Below are 20,981 nucleotides of genomic sequence, written 5' to 3' on the forward strand. Positions count from 1 at the left end.
GAAAGACTCTGTGTCCAGGCCTGTGGCGTGTAGCGAGAAAATAACCTCAAATTCAAACAAAATATCTTCATTCAGGTCTTTCCACTGTGCCGAGTCACTGGGCCATATTAATGTTTATACGGATCTAATATTCAGGCCAGTATTGAATGTGCACTGTGACTCGCTACAAGCATCATGGTAATCAGTGAGCAAATACCTTGTGAGGTAAAAGCCAATGTCAACCTGGGATCCAACCGCTGACCTACCACAGAGTGTGTAACATAATGTCATAATGCCATGCTCCGTCTCCTGTCTTTTGGCGCAGCGGCCAGTCCTCCACACGTTGGGACAACATGGCCGGCTTTCCGCGCCACAGAGGGTTTAACGTCACATTCTCTCTTCCATCCCGCAGCCCAGCGGTCGGCCCACGAGCTGCCCATGGTAGAGAAACAAGACATGGACAGCTGCTCTGTCCTGGGCGGTCAGCAGATGATCCTGACGGGACAGAACTTCAGCTCTGACTCCAAGGTCATCTTTACAGAGAAAACCCATGGTGAGTTACACATTTTTTTGGTTGGCAGTGAGAGATGATTGCACGGCCCATATACTGGATGATGTGCCCTAACATCTAAATGCTACATTTATTTAGCTAGATGAAAATATTTCTCTGTTATTTTTCTGACGGTTGCCAGGTTCTGATAGTATGGAAATAGACAGAATTGAAGGTCCAGAATGTATTGCTGTAGAATTTAACAGGATTATTAGAATCCAACATGAAGTTATCCTTTCCTTTTAAAGGCAATTTACACTACAGATTAATACATTATTTCTCAAAAGTATTTCTCAAAGAGTGGTCAGTAACTCTTTTTTTTTTTTTTTATCTACAGGGTTTTTAAATTACACTACCAAAGCGCCAGTTTGAAAATCAAGTTTAGCTCTGTTGGGTTTTACCAGTGCGTAGTTTGCATGATCCAGCAGATAAGGCAGCCTCACTTTCCTTTGTCCGTTTTTCTCCCCACCTGTTAAGCACGTGCTGTGTTATCATTGAGCTGTTGCTTTTGTTGTGCATAGAATCAGACCTCTGTTGGATATTGTTCTCAACCCTGTAAACATGCATCAAATGCTGAGGTACTTTAGGAAAATATGTTAAATACTGGCTTTACTAGACATCCCCGTTCCAGAACGCACTATTATGGTCTTCTCAGTCCACTCGTGCAGGCCTTGTGATGCTTAAAGTCACTGTCAGAATGGGTGACTAACAATGAAGTGGTTTTAAATACGCCATATCTAAAACCGAAAGCATTATATTTGGTTGACTGGTTGTACATGTAGGATGAGGTCATAGAATGTTGTTCAAGATGTTGAACTCACAGGGCTAACACTGGTGGGTCTTTTACCATGATGTATCTATAGATACTGATATAAATGCTGTTTTTATGAAGATGGGGATGAGTATGTGCAGTATAAAAAGATCTGCTCGTTGTGCTGTGGTTTTGACAGAAAGATCAGCAAACGGGTTCCTAGATGAATAAATGATAGGCAAAATACACATGACAACACAGAGTCTCAATGTAGTAATGACAAAGGCCATCATGCTTTGTCTGCCATTTTACTCGTGACCTTTCCTCCTCACCCACTGCTTGGATATTTGAATGACATTCAGATTCCTCCTGATACAAAACATCCTTTTTAGGTTGAAACGCTTATCACAGCAAGGTGGGTTGTATTATGTATTGGAACATCAGAACTATTCAGCAAGATGTGCAGATTGTTCTGGTGTTTCATTGAAGTTTTGCCGGTTTGAAATGAGACTTTTTTTTAAATTTTCTAGGCTTTTTTTTTTCTTCTTGTTTGTCAGTTATGTTCCATAATATAATTTGCATAGATGTAAGAGAGTTTCTATGTCTAGTCTTGATTATAGGCTTTGCGTTTGCTTTTGGAGTCATCTATTGGACTGTAGTATACACAGATGAGCTAAAACATTATGACCACTCAAAGGTGAAGCGAATAACATTGATCGCCACCTAAGGGCACCTGTCAAGGTCTGGGTAGATTAGATGGTAAGCGAACAATCAGTTCTCGTAGTCAATGTGTTGGATGCAGGAGAAATGGGCTGGAGTAAAGACCTGAGGGCCAAATTGTTGTGACCAGATGACTGGGTCAGAGCATCTCTGAAATGACAAGACTTGTGGGGTGTTCCCACTAAGCTGTGGTGCGGATCTACCGACAGTGGTCCTAGGAGGGACAAACCACAAACCGGTGATAGCATGTGCCCAAGGCTCATTGATGCTCGACGTCAATGAAGGTACATGATGCGGACAGACGTTTACCAGATTGTATCCTATTCGGACAAATAACCACTTTCACCAGGATGCACTGGGAAGACGACAACACGGTGGAGGGAGTTTTGCTCTGGGTAATGTTCTGCTGGGTGAACCTGGGTCCGGGCATTCATATGGACATAAATTTGACAGGTGACACCTACGTAAACATTGATGCAGACCAGATACACCCCTTCATGGCAACGGTATTCCCTGATGGCAGAGGCCTCTTTCAGCAGGATAATGCGCCATGCCACACCGCACACATTGTTCGGGAATGGTTTGAGGAACATGTTCAAGTTCAAGGTGTTGCCCTTGGCTTTCAAATTACCCAGGGCTCAGTCCGATTGAGATTTATGGGATGGGCATGACCACCAAGTCCGATCCACGGCGACTCCACCTCAACTTACAGGTCTTGAAGAATCTGCAGCAAATGTTTTGGTGCCAGATACTACAGGTCACCTACAGGGGTCTTATAGAGTCCATGCCTCGGCAGGTCGGTGATGTTTTGGCGGCAAGTGGATGACCAACAGCACATTAGGCAGGTGGTCATAATGTTTTAGCTCATCAGTGTATATTCTCATTTTGAAAGGCAAGGAGGAAATTATGAAGTTGAAAAATCAGAAAGAAATGTTTCAGAAATCTACCAAAATCTTACTGAAGGCTAACTGAACAAAACACATCATGAAAAAGAAGGAAGGCACTGGGGAGCTCAGTAATTTTACACAGCATGTTTGGCAAAGGCAGCCCTTACAGATGACAGAAGAATAATCATCATATTGGAATTTTTTTTTTAACAAATAACTGTTGATCAGATCAAGAGCACTATCCAGGGGGTAGTTGTGGATTTGTCAGCCACTACCATTTTCGGAAGACTTTACAAGCAGAACTGTAGAGGCTATGCTGCCAGGTGCACACCACCTGGCAGGTAGCTTTAACATTAGGAATAGAGCAAAAAGTGCTCTAGTGTGAAGAGAAGAGATGAGACAAAGATTAAATGTACCAAAGGGATGGTATAGAGACTGAACAAACTTGGCCTACATGGGAGGTGAGGAAAGACGAAGCCTCTGCTCTCAAAAATAATAATAATGAAATTATTGCAAAGTATAATTTCAATAGTAATTTTGTTGAAATATATAAAATTGTTGTCTGTCAAAATTGTTTAAGGGATGATTACATATCCATATGACCAAGTATGAAACATTTCTTTTTTTTTCACATGAATGTGAGTAACTTTGGACATTTATATCAATCTGTGACAAAACCTTTTGTGCCCTGAAAAGGTTTTGAAATCCATACTTTCAGTAAAGCCAAAAGTAAAAAAAAAAAGAAGATATTCCTAATACTTATGAGGGTACTGTGCAATTTTGGCCTCCTTGTTGCATCTCATTGTAGAGTTCACAGGAAAGAGGGGAGCTCATTGATCGACCTACTGCCCTTGTGGCAGCTATGTGCTTTAGCTTGGCCGTTGTCACACAAACACTAACCATAACACCAGCTCTTATAAGACCAGATGCACCGCCTTGGGACTATTTTAATGTAACTATTTATTCCTGGTTAGATGTTTTGTTATGTTGTCTAGGTTCTGTTATATATAGCTTGGTCATACAGGTTTTGTTTATCACTTTCCATAAATTACGCCTAGATTTCTTTCCCCCGGTTCTCAGTATTTTGCCACTGCAATCTGTTGTGTATGGCCAGGAGTCTCGGGAGTGAGTCTGCGACTACCCTTATGGATGGCCTAGTGTTTAGATGCTTTTTTTTACTCATCTCTTAGCATAAGGTTGTGACTCATTGCATCCATGTCCGTCTGTGGGCCGTGGTTGGGGAGCTGTGAGACGCTGACTCTGTGGGGGCTGTTTTAGTAAAAACCTGGATCTGTCTCCTCCTTTTTCACTTCACTTCCCCGCTGCTGGGTTACCACACACTGCAGTAATGGCTAGAATTGGAGACGGAAAGTAAAAAAAGACCATCTACGTAGAAGAGGGATTGCCATTGTTTTGGAGAGGTTCTCCATATGAGTCTGAAATCCCTTTGAATGGGAGACAGCTGGCTCTGGCCAAGGCCTTCTTTGGCTCTTATATACACAAGCACACGGTTTTGCGCCTGCACAGACACGCACGCGCGCGCACACACACACACACACACATGCATGTGCACACACACACACACACACACACATGCACATGCACACACACACACACACACACACACACAGGAGAGCCAAGTTGGGCCTCCTCAACTGTTTCTGACTGCCTCTTTTTCTAATTACAAACTAGCTCAAAAGCAAAGACGTTTTGGAACAAAATGCAAACAAACACAAATGCCAAGAAAGCAGCAGTCATCACCTGTCATTACTGTGTATTGTAACAAAGCACGTTGATCATAAAAAAATCTTGGCAAGACATGTGGAATCCCCCTTCCTCCTGCTGACTCATTTCAGCCATATGCGTTTAATTTGCAGTCCGACTTGGGGTTTCCCACATAACATTAAAAAGACATCAGGCTGCTGTATACTGGATGTCTTTCCATTTGTGAAAATGCGTAGGCTGTTTATTTTGAAAATAGGGCAGATCTAGTTTAAGGTCTGGATTCAATCTGATTGCAGCTTATAGCGGCTTTTAAAGGCAATTTCTGATTGAGCCGACGCTCAGCATTTATGGTGAATGCTGAACTCCGAAAAAAATTGCTTTTGAATGCCGCAATGCCTATAACTCGTTTTTGGATTGTATCCTGGTTTTAATATCTAACAGCATTTTTGTTGGGCGTATTAATTATTATTGGAATGACAGGACAACAGGAAGGTGATGCTGGGGAAACAGGTGTGTAGAGGTAGACTTGTGTGTCGGGGGAGACTGAGAGAAAGGGCACAGACGGTCGTCCATGCCGGGGCTCGAACCCCTGTCGCCAGGGCGCATGACTGGTCTGGAGGTGGGTGCTTAGACCACCACAACAGATCCAACATTGTAACGTGTGAGTGTGTGTGTGTGTGTGTGTGTGTGTGTAATCACCATATATCCGACAAACCACAGCTTTCAATATATATAAAAATATATTCATATACTCTGATCATTCTATTTAACAGTTAGAATGGAATAGGTTAGTGATGCACGGACATATCGGCCAGCACTGGGTATTAGCCAATGACAAAAAAAAACAGTATATTCGGTATTGGCCGATTGCTTTAAAATGGCTGATTTATTTCAGGCTGCATGTGCTTTTGTCTGAATAGGATACAATAGAATGTACATTTGTTGAAATTAGTAGCATCATCAGATGCAATATTTGTATTTATGTCAGTGCACCGCCGGTATAGAAACGACTAAAACCTCTATATATCAGTACATTTGTACTAAGCGTTTTCATTTACTAATCAGGAATCTAGCAACCTTCGTGGTTACTGGTCAGTTTTTATCTGCCAGGGTATCTGACAACCCAATCTATGACATTTTAGAGAACCTTTCCCCGAATTCTTTCGTAACCCTAATCAAATTTTCTTTATCTGCTACATTAGATCTCCTAAGAGCATACTCACATGCAGGTCCTGTTTCTGACTCCTAGACATTTTTTTTATTTATGTTGTATGTCCTATTTTATATGCTCATGATGTCTTCGGTATCAAATAGTCAACAATGCATCAGACCAGTGACTACTTATCAGAGTTTTGTCTTCTCCGAATTCGCCGAAGTGGAACCTTTGTTTGGGTCTGTGCTTGAAACAGGCTCATTTATATCTGACACTCCTCCTTAGTGTAGAGTATGTAGTGGCTAAGGAGAATGCCAAAACCGACCAGCGCTACCAAACATTCACCATGCAAATGTCTTATTTCCAGACAACAACATTTATTAACTCAGAGTAAGGGTCACTACAGAGGACTGTAACATCATTTCATTTACAGAGTCTTGACCATTCCTCTCCCTATCAGGCATTAGCCATCACCAGATTCTCTGTCCAGTGCACAGACTGTACAAAACACTGGCAAGATCACGGGAGGTGGTGTTGTTTAATGTTTAACAGCTCATTGTGCAATTATTATGTTCAAGAACTCGATGCATTCTGCTCTTCTGACCCGGAAAACCTCACAGTAAAATTGATCACATCCTGCAGGAATTGGTTGTGAATCCTCCACCAAGCTGATACCAAGCAGTCACTTGGATCGCACAAAACTCGATAAAAAAAAAAAGGGTATGCTGGCAACGCTTCTCTTGTGGTTGGAAACTTTAACCAGGGAAACCAACACCAGTTCTCTCATTTGTATGTTGTATTCAGAACTTCTACAAGGCCTTCCTCCCATTCAGCAAGTCAGGACACTCCATTCTGTCCACCCCTTTCCTACTGGTAAAAACTAAAGGAGAAAGCGCCAGCGATTAAGGACTGTACAGTGCTAGTCAAAGCAGCTGGCACACATACTACAGGAATGTTTTGACCAGGTATACTGACATTGTGTTAGGAGACCTCTGGAGAGAGGGTCAGCAACTTAACAGTATCTGAATCAGTCTGGTTTATGCAGAAATACTTTGAAAATGTTGTCCCTACTGTCACAATTGAATCATGGCCACATCATAAACCAAGGATTTGATATATATGTTGATGTACTACAGAGAAAGGGATGGAAGACACAGCTATATTAAAACAGGCTTGCTATGACTTTCGCAAAGCAGTCAAAGAGGTCAATGGTAAGACATTAAGACAAGCAAGACGTTGTCCTTTCCATGTGTAACATTAATGGACCTCAGAACAAAATAGATTTTGAATGGTAAATTAGGAACAGCAACGTCATACCCTGGACCTGGATTGCAATTTTGCATACTCCCCATCAGAGCCACAGGTGAGGCCATTGCCTCCGCCCTGCACACCGGCCAATCCCACCTGGACAAGAAGTATGCATGTGAGAGAATTCTGTCCGTCAAACACAGTTGTCAACACAAAGGTGCCCTCAAAGCCTCTCCCACACACAGGGATCCCTGACTTCTTCATGGGCCAACCCCAGGGATGTCAACTCTATGTCAACCCTCAACACAGGGGGCCTCCCCACGCGTATAGTATGTGCTCGGCCACCGTCCTTTACTCCGCGGTTGGCCTGATCTATAATAACGATGAAACTGCAGACGTGGATGGGAGTCGGAGTCCTGGGGAGTGGTGAACAGCCTCGGCCGTCACATTTTGAAGGCTATGATTGTGGACGAGAGAGGATTCCGCCATACACGTCGGCCAATAAAACATTATATATTTCCTTTTTTAACTAACCTCATGTGAATCGCTGACGTTAATGCCGCTAGCAAGCGGGAGCAAGAAGTATATTGTTCCAGTGTTTATGATTTGATGTTTATGGTGACTCTCTCATTTGTATGCTACCGCTGGGAAGGACAACAATACTATTAATTACCCTGAGAACAGGTTGCATTTCGAATCCAGTTTGGGCTTGGGTTTTTGATCATCAATGCATTTGTTCACCATTCCATTTCTTAGAATATATACTTTGCTTTACCTCCAAAAGAATCCCAATATTGCCGGGCACACATCAATGTGATTTTTGTTTTGTATGGTATCTTGTTGTATTATGGTAAGGATCTGTTTCTAAGAGCTCACCACAGCTTCGGCTAGTGAATAGAAGTTCAGGTAACTGGTTTCAGTTCATGGTGAATCTATAGCAGTCTCAGACTGTAGGTGAGCAGAGGGGTGGAAAAGGAAGTGGTTAGAAAAGAGATCTAATCTATTTGACACAAAGAGCCTTCTCTAATCAGAGTGACACAAATAGCCTTCTCTAACTCCTCCTGCATGTTATTCATATGGCCTATGGTTTGGTGGCACACAGCGATGGGATGTTTGTGTGAAACTAGGCATTGTGTTCTCCGATAGGTGGATAATCCCTTCCTACACTGGTTCAAACTGCTGAAGGAACAATGGAGCTAATGCATTGGCTATAGATATACGTGCTATCACCTCCGATATCTAACATACAGTTGAAGTCGGAAGTTTACATACACTTAGGTTGAAGTCATGAAAACTCAGTTTTCAACCCCTCCATAGAATTCATGTAAACAAACTGTAGTTTGGTCAATTCGGTTAGGACATCTACTTTGTGCATGGCACAAGTAATTTTTCCAACAATTGTTTACAGACATAGTATTAACTTATAATTCACATCATAATTCACTACATCACAATTCCAGGGGGTCAGAAGTTTACATACTGTGAACTGACAGCGCCATTAAACAGCATGTCTTAGTTATAGAAAAATGAAAAGAAATCAAACACAGAAAAAAAAAATTTGACCTCCACAAGTCTGGTTCATCTTTGGGAGCAAAGAAAGTGCAAATAAATCCCACAACAACAGCAAAGGACCCCCTGAAAATGCTGGAGGAAACTGATACGAAAGTATCTATATACACACTAAAACCTCCTACAGTATATCAACATAACCTAAAAGGCCGCTCAGCAAGGAAGAAGCCACTGACCCAAAACCACCATAAAAAGACAGACTATGGTTTGCAACTGCACATGGGGACAGAGATCATACTTTTTGGAGAAATGTACTCTGGTTTGATGAAACAGAGGAACTGTTTGGCCATAATGACCATCATTATGTTTGGAGTAGAAAGGGGGAGGCTTGCAAGCCATCAGTCAGGAAGTTAAAACCTAGTCACAAATGGGTCTTCTCTTCCAAATGACAATGACCCCAAACATACTTCCAAAGTTGTGGCAGATGGCTTAAGAACAACAAAGTCATGGTATTGAAATGGCCGTTATAAAGCCCTGACTGCAATCCTATAGAACATTTATGGGCAGAACTGAAAAGTAGCATGGGGGTGAGGAGGCCTACAGACCTGACACAGTTACTCCAGTTCTGTCAGGAGGAATGGGTGACAATTCACCCAACTTATTTTGGGAAGCTTGTCGGAGGCTACCCAAAATGTTTGACCCACGCTAAATGATTGAATGGCAATGCTACCAAATACTATTTGAGTGTTTGTAAACTTCTTACACCACTGGGAATGTGATGAAAGAAATAAAAATGTAAATCAATCATTACCTCCATTATTATTCTGACATTTCACATTCTTTAAATAACGTGGCGATCCTAACTGACCTAAGACAGGGAATGTTTCCTGGGATTAAATGTCCGGAATTGTGAACAACTGAATTTAAATGTATTTGGCATAGGTGTATGTGAACTTCCGACTTCAAATGAAATTCATATTTATTTGTAAGAATTATGTTTTTACGTAGCAATTTTACGTTTGCAGTGAATAAAAATATCATCTTTGTATAACAATATAATCTGTGTGTGTGTGTGTGTGTTGTCTGGTGTTATTTCTCCTTGACTCGTTGATTGGATCTGACCAAATCTTTACCTTGACTGTCTCTGCAGATGGACAGCAGATATGGGAGATGGAGGCGACTGTAGACAAAGATAAATGTCAGCCTGTGAGTACCAGTGCTTTCATAGAAGTACGACTTGTTAATGTCTAAACAGTGGTCAGACCGGTGCACTGACCATTCTGTGTGGATTGCTTGTCCTAGTTTTTATTCATATTTGTTTTTACAGTAATAATTTACTTTGTCAAGACTTACCATTGTCACATTTACAGTGCAGGGGTTATACTCAATGTACACTTTATAAAAATTATTTTACAACAACAATCCTTCAGAGTTTCTTCAAATTGAAACTGTATGGGAAAGCCCTAAAAGTTCTTTGAATAAGCCCTTTTTAATGGTTTTTTAAAGAGGCTTGTGTTATCTTTTTATTTTTGAGGGGTAGGTTCTTCATATGTTTTTTGAGGAACAATTAAACAATTTACAATTAAAAGGAGATTTTTAAAATCTCCTTTGACATTTTTCTGTATGGGTTCCCCCACATTTGCAACATGAATGTTTTGAGAAATATTTGCCCCCTTTCAGATTCTCTATTTTTGAGTATTTTGGGTACTGAATTTGTTTGACGTGACCTATCACTGCAATGACTGCTGTCAATGCTGCCTGTAGTTGATGAAAAGTAAACACTTCATTTGACGGCACTTGTCTGATATCAATGGTCAATCGATCAGTTTTACAATGTTTTGGTATGGTCTAGTTAATATCCCCACCTATACCCAAATGGTAGGTTGTGGCATGAAGTGAAATGAACATTACGAGTTTATTTAAAAAGCTTGAAATGTTGCTAAGTGCATGAAAGTGGGCAGAACTTCCTCAAAAACAGTGTGGAAGACATATCAGCACCTATAAGTGTTTTTGAGCAGCCATTGCAGCTAAAGGTTTCAGAACCAGTTTGAGTGTGAGGGCAATTACTCACATAACTTTGTTAATTAAAACATTCATGAATAAATAATGTTGTGTTATTTGTATCTATCAGGTTCCCATTATCTTATGAGGTTTCCGTTTTCTGATAAAAAAATGTAATAGGCAAAGGGGCAAATACTTACTGTACTGTAATCTAGTAGCAGACCTCTTAAACCAGATATTTTTCACTTCAGATTTGTTCTTGTCTCAGCTCTAACGAGTTAATTACTCCTATCGGGGTCTTGATTAGGGCTGTGGTAAACCTCTCTCCGGGGAAATGGTTGTGGAGCTCGGATCAATAACAGCTCCTAACCAGCTGACGAATTGACGTGAACTGAAATCAATGTCGTTGTGTAGAGTCTGCTGTTTGTTGAGATCCCCTCCTATCGTGATCCGTCCATCTGCCACCCGGTCAAAGTGAACTTCTATGTAATCAACGGGAAGAGGAAGCGCAGCCAACCACAGCACTTCACGTATACTCCCCTGGCAGGTAGGCGCCATCACCATCGCAGTAAGGAGGCCATGTGCTCTGATAGTTTTGAGAGTATTGTGTGCAACCAAGGCCATGGGAAATAGTATAATTTAGGAATGAAAGCACGTCACATGCTATTCCCTGCAACGTTTATTCTATTATTGGCTGCTACTCGATATGTCACTTGTTGCATCAGATTGTAGTTACTCTTAACAGCGGTACCTAATCTGTACTCTTACGAATGGTCTTCCATCCCTCCCGCAGTTCCTTCCATTAAGACGGAGCCTGTTGATGACTATCCATTCGCCATGCCCCAGATCCTGGGTTTGTCTCCCCAGTCCTACTACCATCACAGCCCAGGTTCCCGTGGGATCATCCACCCGGACAACGGCCTGGTCTCCAGCCTGGCATCCTGTCAGCAGGCCCGCTACGGCCTCCCCGGCCCTGACCCCCGCTTCCAGCAGCACAGCCCGGCCATCGTGCACTCCCGCGGTGGCAAGAGCCTCAGTGGCCCGTACCAGCAGACAGGAGGCCTGGGGATGAGTCCCGAGCCACATCGCTCTGTCCTGGTGCACACGAGCTCCCCGGCCCAGTCGTCGCCCCTGGGAGCTCAGCAGCACCACGGAGGGGACCAGGGCCAACACCCCTCCATCATCCAGTTCTCCCCCACCAACCAGCCGCTGCTGCGGGGGGGTGACCCGCCGCCCCCCCAGCCGCCCGACAACCAGCAGCACATCATCTACTGTGATGGGTACCCTCAGGAGACTGGACCCCAGGCCCACTCGCCCATCCCGGCCCACTCCCCCCAACAGTACCCCACCACGGTTATCCAACAGCAGCCCTACGCGCTCAAGGTGGCGCCCCGGGGCAGGTCTCCCCCTGTAGGGGTGGAGGCCCAGAGGTGCGCCCCCACCGGAGAGGAACAGAGACCCAGCCTCGCCGGAGAACGAGTCACGGTGAAGGAGGAGAACCTTGATCAAATGTACCTTGATGACGGTGAGTGTAAGTTAGTGCCAGGCTTTTATGCCTCACAATGAATGTGTTATTAGTTTTTTTATCAGAATCATAACCAAATGGATTTTAGACAATTAATTGAAGGAATCTGTTAAATATTCAAACATTTGAGCTAAATGTTGACATGGGACACCATTGCCTCTGACTTATGTCCTGCCTGGTCAGTGTTGCGAAACATTCCCAATGAAAACATCTAAATCTCACTTAGAGTATTCACACTGCTGATTACCATTTTCATATCAAGCAGTCAAGTGCTATCCTGCTAACGAAAGTTTATTTTCCAAACTTTTCCACTTGATTTATCTATGGGAACAAGGCCAATAAAACAGCCTGTACTTTAAAAACAGTCCTTCTTAAGATGCCAGGCCAGGAGATAATGTTACGTCTGTTTTCCACTCTAGGTGGAAATAACATGGGTTATGAGTCATATATTTCTACCTACCCTTATTAGCCCAGTTCTTACCTTGTCAGATAGGAATAACAGACCACATCCACATCCCACAACCATTCCTTATGTTCCAACCCAAACTGTTATTCCAGTGGGATCACCGTAATAATGTTGTCCCTGTTGACCTCTGGTTGGGACGGAAAGCTAGTTTGACCTTGACAGTGTCAGATCAGGTCTGAAGAGTTTAAAGGGTTGTGACCCTGATAGTCTGGGGATTTTTCAGGACCACCCTGTTGTTCAGTTCACTAAAAGGCAGTCAGAGCGAGAGAGGGGTTCCTCTGGCATCGCCACGCACCAGGAAATTATTTCTTCTATTTATTTCGTGGGGGGAAAAAAATAAAAATGAGGGAAAAGCAGCAGTCAGCTCTCCTGACTGACCGCCTGGATATGTTGACACTGTTATGATCTGAAAAACAAGTTCCATGGCAACCATTGTGAAACAGTGGAACGGGTTGCCTCTGCGAGCTGGGGAAAGCCTCTTTGTTTGTTATACTTGGCCAGGGTCTCCCCTTGGCCCCACGCCCTTCAGTTCTGTGGGGGAACCCACTGGAGGATACGTTCTGGCCCAGAATTCTGCCAATCTGGCACAAGAAATTCCTATTTGCAGCTGCTCTACTTGAGAAAACCCGGCCTGATCTCCAGGAGATACTGCTAAGGGTGGGATTCGGGAGGGAGACGGCAGCAGGAAAAGGGAAGGGGCTCAGCCCGGGTGGAAAAATTGAAACTGAGAAAAGTGGCCAGGAATGGGAATTTAGTTTTGGATGGTCTAATAGGGTTTCCTTCAGTAAACAGCAACAGCATTTATGGTTTCTGAATGGACACGGAGTAACTGGGAGGGTCATACTGAGTGGACTCTGTTCCATCCTCCCTGACATCAAGGTGTTGATCTGAAAGCTCCCCACCAAAGTCTCCATGGATCCCTCTGTACTGTCGTTTTATTCGGGTAGCTGCTGCCACGTTTCCCTGGAAATCCCATAAAATATACTAATTGCGGAATTCGCAAGTGCTGAATTGTAATTGCCTACGGTAATTCAATTGCACTTTGGGTTATAACTTCAGAAGAAAAATCCTGTAAGGCTTGTAAAATAATTTGGCGGTTTTTGCTACAATTTCCCAATTGTATAGCTTTCATATACTGTGGGTTTTGTCTGAGACAAAGAATGAAAGTGATATAAAAATTTTCTCTGAAACATCCATTGGTTATGCTAAATTGGACGAGAATTCACCCACCCCAAATCAGTTCTAGTGGCTGACGTGTGCAATATCTTTGTGGATGCTGCCCCGTGTCACCAGGGGGTTTTATTTTCAGTTAGACTACTCAGGGAGATGGGAAATGCAGGATGTCCCTTTGTCCTTTTAAATAAAGTTTGGTTTTTTCCAAAACGATAAGGAATTTATTTGAAACTCACAAAGATGTTTTCAGAAAAACAAGACTCATAAATGAGTCAGATGTCTCTCATACCTTGCTCATTTCGAAAAGTCAGCTCTGATTCTGTGGTTTAGAGTTTAGAGCCGTGTCATCTTGGCAACACTGCACTCGAGTTTCACATTGCAAAGGGACAATAGAGCAAAGTAATGTCACTGAGTAAAACCAAAAACAAGGAATGGGCTTCATAGTTCACTGTAAGCGCCATTCACGGAAGCCAGGTCTTGCATGTGTGCCTACAAGTGCTGTTATCCTGTAACGGTGCTGTATGCAATGTTGAAACAGATTTTCTTGTAAAGAATAGGAGTGGCACACTCTTGTACCTAAAGCTTTCCGTTCCTCATCATACTGTAGTGAAACCTACTGGAATTAGACCCAGGGGCATTGGAGCAGGGGCAGAATTAAAGAGAGAGAGCTGTGTTCAGAGATAAAGCACACAGGAAAACAGCTTTGTGAACACACATTAAGTTTCTCACTTACCAGTGAGCAGATCAAAGACCGCAAGAGTAACGTGGCCCCACTGAACACAGAGAACCAGAGTTAAGAAAAGTTAAGAACCTCAGTTCTTAAAGAAACTTGGTTCTTATTATTCTGTATTCTGTGAATTCCTCTTTTGCATGGCAATGATTAATACGGAAGTGGAAAAGAAACGTGTGCAACATTATACTTTATTTGATCTCTAGAAGGTCAGGTCTATACCTGCCACTTGCTCAGGTAACTGTCTATCCATGCCACTTGCTCAGGGTTACTTTTCAGCAGACTCCACCAACTCACAGTAGGCCGTGTGTGGTTACTGAGTCTCCCACTGTACTGTACTGTGTGCGTGTGTGTGTCTGTCTCTCTGTCTGTCACTTCAACCCCCGGTTGGTAAACAAACGCGTTCATTGGTGCAGAACGCTAAAGCCAGACACTCACCTATTGTATGGTGAAGTCTGAGTGTTCCCTGGGCCAGTCTCAAAAGGCCAGCCAGTGCCAACCCTTCATTAGGCTCAGTTAAAGCTCCCTACTGTATAACTGTCCAGCCGTCCTCGCTCTGGCGCACCACTCGCCTCTTCAAGACCCATTTTTATGCTCAGGAAAGTCCGGTGGCACCGTTGTGGAGATGAAGGTTTCTTTTATGGCATTAGGTGTCAGAGGGAGTTCCACTATAGACTAGAATAAATCTGGACCTGAGGTTGTGACGACAGTGGGGAGAATTGGAGCACCGAGCCGGTTTGGCCACTGTAGTTGGTCCTCCCTGTTTCTGTTCGGGATGCATCTCCTCTCTGGGCAGCTATGCTCTATAAAGTGTATTTAGTATAGAGCGGCTGTAGAGGGCCGACGTTTATTTTCCGTTCACATCTGCAGATGATCAGGGAGTCGAGATGAGAATGATACTCATAAAGGTTGAAGAAGGCTTGGGCTTCTGGGTAGTTTGACAGACAAAAATACTCGGATGAAATGCGTCACTGGTAAATAACTCAGTAACTTGCATTGCAATGAGAATGTTTTCCCGAAAAATATCAAACTCTGCTGAATTCATGTGTGTGTGTGTGTGTGTGTGTGTGTGTGTGTGTGTGTGTGTGTCTTGAATCTGTGTTGTTTGGGATGAAGGCTGTTGTCTCTCAGAAAGGATAACTGCTGCCGAACCAGGGATCAGTCTATGTGTCTGTTTTCGTTGAACTTGCTTTTAAATGGTGGCACCCTTTCTCCTGTCCTATTATATAGGTCACTGCTTAAAATAGGCCTCCTAAAAGCCTGTTGGATATTGAGTTCCCCAAGCCCACAGTCTAAAACAACACAATATACCAAGCGTGATGCTGCTTACTCTCTCACTCACATCTGTTACCTCAATGAAAAGTCCTCTTCAGACCCCCTTCAAAAAAGATTGCTTGTATTTGTGTATATTTTAAGATTATTCATATAGTATCTGTGAACAATTTAAAGTGTCTCGCTATAATAGAGTATGTGACATGTAAAGCCTTTAAACCAATGGGCATGAGACACCTGTTCACCATGTTGATGTCAGTGTTGACCAGTTTCACACTGTTATTCCTTGATATGTGGTATGTGTCCCTTAGGAGTCACAACCAGAAGCAATGGCGCCAGGATCCTGTGTGATAATGCCAGTATATACAGGCTTCTCCCAGGCCCCTTGACGCTGTTAGCTACTGATAAAGACAGAGTACCGGGCATAGGATGTAGCCTTGTCTGGAAAGACGCGGTTTAGGCTACGTGTTCAACCTACTGGACATTCCTCTGAGCTTACTGCCGGTTTCCTTTCAATTTCCCCATTGATAATGTGATCCTACAATGTAACCACAGCTACAGTAGCTGTCCCATTAGCTTAGTGAGGTCATACAATCACTCTTCATTTTTATCTAACCGTTTCACTCTTGTTATGACAGATATTGTATGACAGACATTTTTTTTTCCATTTAGCATGATGACAGTATCGTTGTTTTATTTTGTCTGCCCACAGATATCTACAGTGGGCGGACAAAATAACCAAAACACCACATAGAAAAGGGTTGTTACTTAGAATTCATTAAATCCCAAAATTACAGATGCCGCTGCAAAGGTCACGTGCAAAGGTCTGTTTTTGACAGTTAGCAGTACACACGTGACAGCTATAAAAGAAGTATGACAATTAGCACTTTGATATTCAAGAGCAAATTTCATGACCCAAGTTCCTGAATAGGCCTAACAGTCAGTCCCTGAATTGCAGGTGCACCAGTCTCAAAAACTGGAAATGTATTCTGGGTAATGAGGAACCATGTCAAAGAGAATGACAGCATATGCTGAACATGGGCTCATTCTATCGTCAAAGAGGAAAAGCGGTCACACGTGGAAGTTGACCCACATGGATGGACAGACGCTTAAGTGAATAGTCGCTCAATGTCCCAAAAGCACAGCCTCAAATACGATCGCATATAAAGCTTTTTTACAGGACCAGGTACACCCTATGGTGCAGAACTTCCCTCATGATATTACAATATTCCAGGATGACAGTGCCGTGCACAGTCCCAAACGCACTGCCAAACAAATTCAAGAGGGGTTTTATGAACACCAGGATGACGTCAAACACATTCCATGAACTCCCCAAACGCCAGATCTGAACATCATTGAAATATTCTTGGAAGTTCTGGAGTGCAGAGTGCACAGTAGATTTCCACCTCCTTCATCTCCTCAAAGAACTGGAGGTTTTTCTTCTTTAAGGGTGGTGCGATATCCCACTACACACAGTTGAGACTATTTTTAGAATGTAGAAGCAGTGAAAGTTTCCATCCATACCCCCGTGTTTTGAGTCACCTATCTGACAGCAGAACAACAGGAAGTGATGGTAATTTGAAAGTGCAGTAAATTCATAGACTGGATGTAACACTGATTAAAGTAATTAAATTGTCATCAAGCTTTGATTTTATCAGATATGTACTGCAAAAAAAACAAACTTGATGTGCCCAGGACTGACTCAGATACAGTACACACCCTGGATTTCTGATGCTACTGTACATATTTGCCATTAAGAAGCTTTGTAGGTCATTAATGATAAAATGACACGTATTTAAGTATTTGTCCTTGTTTTAATGGTAACATTATATTAATATAATACATGTTTTCTTACATTTTCATTTTATTGTTGCTACAATAACATTTTGTAAATATGCATTAAGGGGTCTTTAATATAATCAATGTGGCAAAAACAAGAAAACCTACACAAAGAGTATTCAGCAATTATTGTGTTTTGTGTCTCTTGGAGATGTATTACCGTAGCATCAGTAGATTTATGTTGAGATTTTTTGCCCTTTTGTACTGTGTAAAATATAGTACCTTTGTAATTGTTTGTTGTAATGGAAAAGAAGATATGAAAAGGACAGTAGTGAAAATGGCCCTCCCTGGAGCCATGAAATGCAACAGCTTTGATGCTATGACTAACACCCTGTAATTTTTCCCTCCTCCCTGCAGTAAACGAGATCATAAGGAAGGATCTGACTGGCGTGCAGGCCAGAGGTCACACATAGGAAACAGGAAGTGGACAGCTGCAGCTCACTCTGCATCGCCATGGGAACCTCCTCTTCTTTCCTGTGTGCCCATCTCTTTATCAGCCCTATATCAACACCTGCTACCAGCCATTTGGCCCCTTTGTCCGTTTCCTTCATATAAAGGGCCCCTTATACCCAATGCCAAAGAATGTGCTGCCAAGGATAATCTTCCTATTTTTTAAGCTCTAAAAAAAAAATAGGATTGTGTCTTGTTTTATTGCTACATAATTTAATCTGATTCAATGGAACAGTTTATACAATGACTGAGGTGGGAAATTCACAAGCAAGTCACAATCAATCCCGTTCTGTTGCTGTAGAAAGGTTGGTGTTAAACCATTATGCAAAAACTTTCACTCTCGTACCGATCTTGTTGACAGTTCTGTCACCTTTACACTGTGAAGTGTATTCCATTAGCTGTGCAATTCAATGACAAAAATTGTTCTTCAGCTTACTTTGATCATCTCATCTCGCTACTCTAAATGACAAGCGTACTGCCATGCTAATAACCAAATAAATATTTAATTGTAATTTCATCTTCCCATATTCTTGCTTGTGTAGCTTACTTTTCTTTGTGTTGTATGTTTTTATTTTCTTCTATGTACCAGTTTGTTACCACACATGAAATTCTAGGAAATCAACGTTATTTCAATTTGAAAGTTATATGCACTGTTTATAGGGGAATATCTGCGTAGGTATATTCTTACATAGTGTGTCGTCTTTCCATTGTTTATTGATTTGTTCTTCATTATATTTGGGTCACGTGATACATGTATATTACTGTATAAGCAGTTGATTTGCCAAAGATGCCTTTTCTAGGCCAGTGATGATGCAGATAATTTTGAAAACCTTGGAGGAAAAAAGCAATGTATCTTTCCTAATGAATAATTATTGGATATTGAATTACACACAAAAGGATTAGGTGGAAATGCAATTGTGAATTTAACCCAGTTATTATATGTGCAGGTTGAATTTTAAAATACAACATTTAAAAGGGAGTCATTCATTTTTACTTGTGTGTTCCTAGTTGATTATAAACCAATTTGAATGTAACATTACATCAATTTTCAAATCTGTGTCATTTTTGGTTCCACCTGAGAAATGCATAAAATGTGTATAACATATATTTTAACATACTTATTTCTATTTATTTTGGGTGTAATTAACCAGCGTTAAGGACAATTCACATTTTATTTCCAGTCAAGTACTTCAGATTCAAAACAGTCTTCATTGTAAAGTATTGAAGACAATTGGAATGTTGATTCAATTGGAATTTAAATGGAATTTACCCTAACTTTGTAAGTAATATAAATGTTTTCAGGCAATAACAATCAATATTATAGTATATGCAGTGCTTATACTATACGTGTTTTTCTTCTTTACTGTACTGTACATATACCTTACATTTCCAAAATAATTCCATATTTCTAAGATGGGCTATGCTTTTTTGGGTCACGGTCAGATTGTATGTACATTCAAACATGGACTTTTCCAAGTGCTCAAAGTGCATTTATATTGTAAGCTAGAATAGCTTTTTGATGCATATCAACTAAAATATGTTCAATATTTTAAACAGTTTCTATACAGAAAAATACACTTTAAAAACATTACAAATACTATCCAAAAGTGTAAACCTGACCAGTGTACCAGTAAACAGATTATGTAAAATGTGCTTTTATTTGCTATGAAAATACATCAATAGGCTTTATGTATTATGGTCGTTGTTATCTTCCTGGGGTCCAAACAAAACAGAAAACAGAATAGACAGGTACAGTACAAAGAGAGAAGAACATAGATAGTTCTAGCTTTTAGTTGTTACAAATGTTTTTTTAATTGAGCCATTCTGCCAATGTACAGCATACAGTGTGTTTGAAATATCTTGAATGTAAACTTTACTGAATTGTAAATAGTAATGCTTCTGTTAGTCTTCTTTTTTAATTTGAAGTTAAGTGTAAGTCGAAAATATGTTCTATGAACTGCATCAGTTGTTTTCAGGCTTTGTCTTTCTTTTGTCTAAGTACTATACAAAAAGCCATATATACAGCTGTCAGGATGTGGCATAATACTCAGTTTATTCTAATATTTGAAATCTGCTTTAGAGAAACAGGTTATATTTTTGTTTCAGATGTCTTACAAGTTTTATAAACACATCTGTGCTTGAGTGAAGACAGTCCTCTGTAGTTTTTATTTTGCTTGATAATCCACATTATATGTTTTCATCATCTTTTGTATGTTTCCTTAAAACAACGTTGGGTGTCATTTTCATCTCTATTTTTTCAGAGGCAAAACATGTATTTTTAAACTAGCAATAAATCGTAAAGAATATTACAGTTATTGTACTTTTTGTGTAGTTTTGTTGTCATTAATTTGTCACAATACAGTAAGGACATTTCAGTATTTCCGATTTGTCTATCAACATCATGATATATAGTGTACTAAAACTATGCAAATGTCCTGTATGTGCTCACTAAGTCGCTCTAAGTTCTGCAAAAGGTATGTCCCAAATTCATTGCAGATTTCTCAAATTTCGGTACATAATTTGTGTAGTTTATAACAAAATTGAGATCGCAGGTGCTTTCAATGTTCGTATCTACTTACAAAGTATGGCAATTTCTGAATCTACTGGATTTAATCGACTTCATTCAACATGCCCAGTTTAGGTGGTGACTGTTGGTGGTCAGACCAGGTCCTGTGTTCAGCACTTTCATGACTTGTTGACATTGTTGCAGAGTCTCTTAGTATGAGACGCTATACCTTAAGACAATTTGTGATTGACCGATAGTAGGCCAAAAAGGTTTTCTTGTCACTCTGCTATTTGACAGGTGCAGTCTCAACTCTTCTACAGAAAGGACAACCTGTTACTTTTGCATACAGAACCTTGACACAGACAGAACAGAGATACGCACAGATTGAGAAAGTCTTACCAAGGTTTTGCCTAACAAATCAGATCAGTATCTGCATGGATGTTTCGGTATATGCATGGCAGACAGTGTTTAACCTATCTGCATGTTAATGTCACACC

The 20,981-nt window shown here is 41.3% G+C and overlaps 1 protein-coding gene across 3 annotated transcripts in view; it reads left to right on the plus strand.

The window, feature by feature from the left end:
- nfatc2a (nuclear factor of activated T cells 2a) overlaps positions 1 to 20,272 on the plus strand; it is a 29,827-nt gene extending 9,555 nt beyond the window's left edge. For 2 of the 3 annotated variants that reach the window (XM_010875158.3, XM_010875156.3), the window contains exons 6-10: positions 392 to 532; positions 9,673 to 9,728; positions 10,938 to 11,070; positions 11,317 to 12,054; positions 17,886 to 20,272. In XM_010875158.3, coding sequence (XP_010873460.1) covers positions 392 to 532; positions 9,673 to 9,728; positions 10,938 to 11,070; positions 11,317 to 12,054; positions 17,886 to 17,941 — 1,124 coding nt within the window. In that variant the 3' untranslated portion in view covers positions 17,942 to 20,272. The remainder of the gene's footprint in view (positions 1 to 391; positions 533 to 9,672; positions 9,729 to 10,937; positions 11,071 to 11,316; positions 12,055 to 17,885) is intronic. The other variant, XM_010875157.3, reaches the window with a different exon arrangement.
- Positions 20,273 to 20,981: the final 709 nt, after the last annotated feature.

The sequence above is a fragment of the Esox lucius genome, chromosome 12 (assembly GCF_011004845.1).
Source record: "Esox lucius isolate fEsoLuc1 chromosome 12, fEsoLuc1.pri, whole genome shotgun sequence".
NCBI lineage: Eukaryota > Metazoa > Chordata > Actinopteri > Esociformes > Esocidae > Esox > Esox lucius.